The sequence below is a fragment of the Dendroctonus ponderosae genome, unplaced genomic scaffold (genome assembly GCF_020466585.1).
Source record: "Dendroctonus ponderosae isolate FM_Combo_2020 unplaced genomic scaffold, Dpon_F_20191213v2 Dpon_F_20191213_5, whole genome shotgun sequence".
Taxonomy (NCBI): Eukaryota; Metazoa; Arthropoda; class Insecta; order Coleoptera; family Curculionidae; genus Dendroctonus; species Dendroctonus ponderosae.
This window is the reverse complement of record NW_026018715.1, coordinates 14,224,723-14,226,892: the sequence shown is the minus strand read 5'-3', so window position 1 is coordinate 14,226,892 and position 2,170 is coordinate 14,224,723. Positions and strand designations below refer to the sequence as shown.

The 2,170-nt window shown below is 35.3% G+C and overlaps 1 protein-coding gene across 2 annotated transcripts in view; it reads right to left on the bottom strand.

Annotated features, from left to right (window-relative positions):
- Nucleotides 1-1,577: 1,577 nt before the first annotated feature.
- Nucleotides 1,578-2,170, bottom strand: part of LOC109545475 (protocadherin-like wing polarity protein stan) — a gene marked incomplete in the record, with an annotated part of 27,847 nt that continues 27,254 nt past the window's right edge. For both annotated transcript variants that reach the window (XM_048666350.1, XM_048666351.1), the window contains 1 exon segment: nt 1,578-1,927. In XM_048666350.1, coding sequence (XP_048522307.1) covers nt 1,866-1,927 — 62 coding nt within the window.

Genomic DNA, 2,170 nt, shown 5'->3' with positions numbered 1-2,170 from the left:
ATCAAAATTTTACATGCGTGTTTTTTGAGCTCAATCGATTCCTTTCGACGTAAGAAGGTCAGAAATATGCATTTATAAGGCGTTTGGGTCAATAAGAGGGAAGAAATCGTCGGCTAAAGTTCGTGAACGCTCAAAAAACACTTAAAATGTGCCGAAAATGTCTATTATTTCGGATCTGAAGCTTCCACCATGTTTTTTAGTGAGTCCGATGCATTCATTGCGTCTATGAGCTGAAAATGATGTAAAATTTAAGACATTTTGAGAAAATTTTAATTTTTTCAAAAAATCGACCCCCACCCTTGGAAAAACTTCGTACAAAAATCAAAATTTCACATGCGTGTTTTTTGAGCTCAATCGATTCCTTTCGACGTAAGGTCAGAAATATGCATTTATAAGGTGTTTGGGTCAATAATAGGGAAGAAATCGTCGGCTAAAGTTCGTGAACGCTCAAAAAACACTTAAAATGTGCCGCAAATGTCTATTATTTCGGATCTGAAACTTCTAACAAGTTTTCCAATAAGTTCGATGCGTTCCTCGCGTCCGCGTGATAAAAATGATGTAAAATTGAATACATTTTGAATTTTTTTAAATTTTTTGTCAAAAAAAACCAAAGTTTCATATGAGTGTTTTTTGAGCTGAAAAACCGCGTTTTTCCTAACGTTTTACTGTAAAATACTGACAAACCTACTCTTTCATGCAAGAAAATTAAGACATCGATTTTACAAAAAAACTCGTCGATTTTATTTGGATTCAGTTCTGTTGCAGGGAAAATCTAAATGACTTTTTTAAGTTGTTTGAACAAATTAGTAAAACGTTACTGAGAAAAAATGTTGATGACCTTTTTTAGATGTGAAAATTCCAGTCTCGGGTCTGGGTTATAACTCGTTAACTCGGAGAGCGGCAACAGCGCAACTCAACGCCTACTTCTCGTATGCTGCGGTCTCTGAAAAATCGGGATGATAAAAACTCAAATTAGCCTAAAATGGAATATATTAAAAAATACATATAAACCACAATACAAAAAAATGGAATGTATAAAAATTGCACACAGTCAAATAGAAAAAAAACATACAATAGTACGTATGGAATGCTTCAGGTTTATAAAAGACGGAACGGAATAAGTACAAACACATTTGTTGTCCGACCGAAGATACAAACGAATTATTCTTACAATAATTGATGATCTGGACGTCCCACCATAGTTAAGTACACAATTTGAAAACTCACCGGAAAACCGGAAACGCCAGACCACCAATTCAGCTACCGCAATGAGATCTTACAATAAAATACCGACTAAAACATTTATATACAAATCAAACTAAGAAAGCTTTAGGCACGCTTCGTTAATCTCTATCGCGAAATAATCGGGAGCTACAGGGTGAGCCAGTTTATACTCACCCGCTTTATTTTATCAGTGGCCAGTATAAACGCCAGACTCACCCTGTACTAAAATATAAAGTCTTCAGTTCTTCTCCTTGGCTGTCGAAAAATCTACAGAAAACTACAATAAATAGTTATTTAGCTACCAATTTAATATCAGATGAGTATTCAAATGGCAATTGAGAATCACACCGCAATTAAAAAAAATGCTGTTTAATGAGTCGAAACATGCTATGAAAATATCACTATCCTCGCTCCAAACACTATAAATTGTTAGCAAAAATACCGTCAAACCGGAATGAGCAACTTTAAGCCCCCTGACCGTTCAAACCAAAACTTGAGTCGATTTATTTACACTGTTTTAGATGTTCATCAGTTACCTATCAATTAGAAATCTCTTTATAGCCTACTTATCTTAACTGCCAAGCCTCTTATGTTGGGCTACAATGCCCCATTGCCTATACAAAAGCACATTTGGTTTAAAACTAGACACCTTCCAATTCCTGCGGCCTTTCACACCGGTGTTTCCTCATCCTTTTCCTTAATGCTGAAAAGTGTTACACGATTAAAATGAGGACTTTTGCAGCTCAAACCATCACTTGCTCACCTCAACCAGCTGTTTATTTGTTAACTGTATACTCCCAACACCACCTATAAATTGTGTTAGTGTTAGTAGTTAATTTTTTATAGTATGCAACAATTTTTTGCTATCGGTTAGTTCAACAAACCATACAAAAGTAATGGAAGCAGCAAATTTTTCAACAACTTACGAAGATGGTTCTGGAGGCAT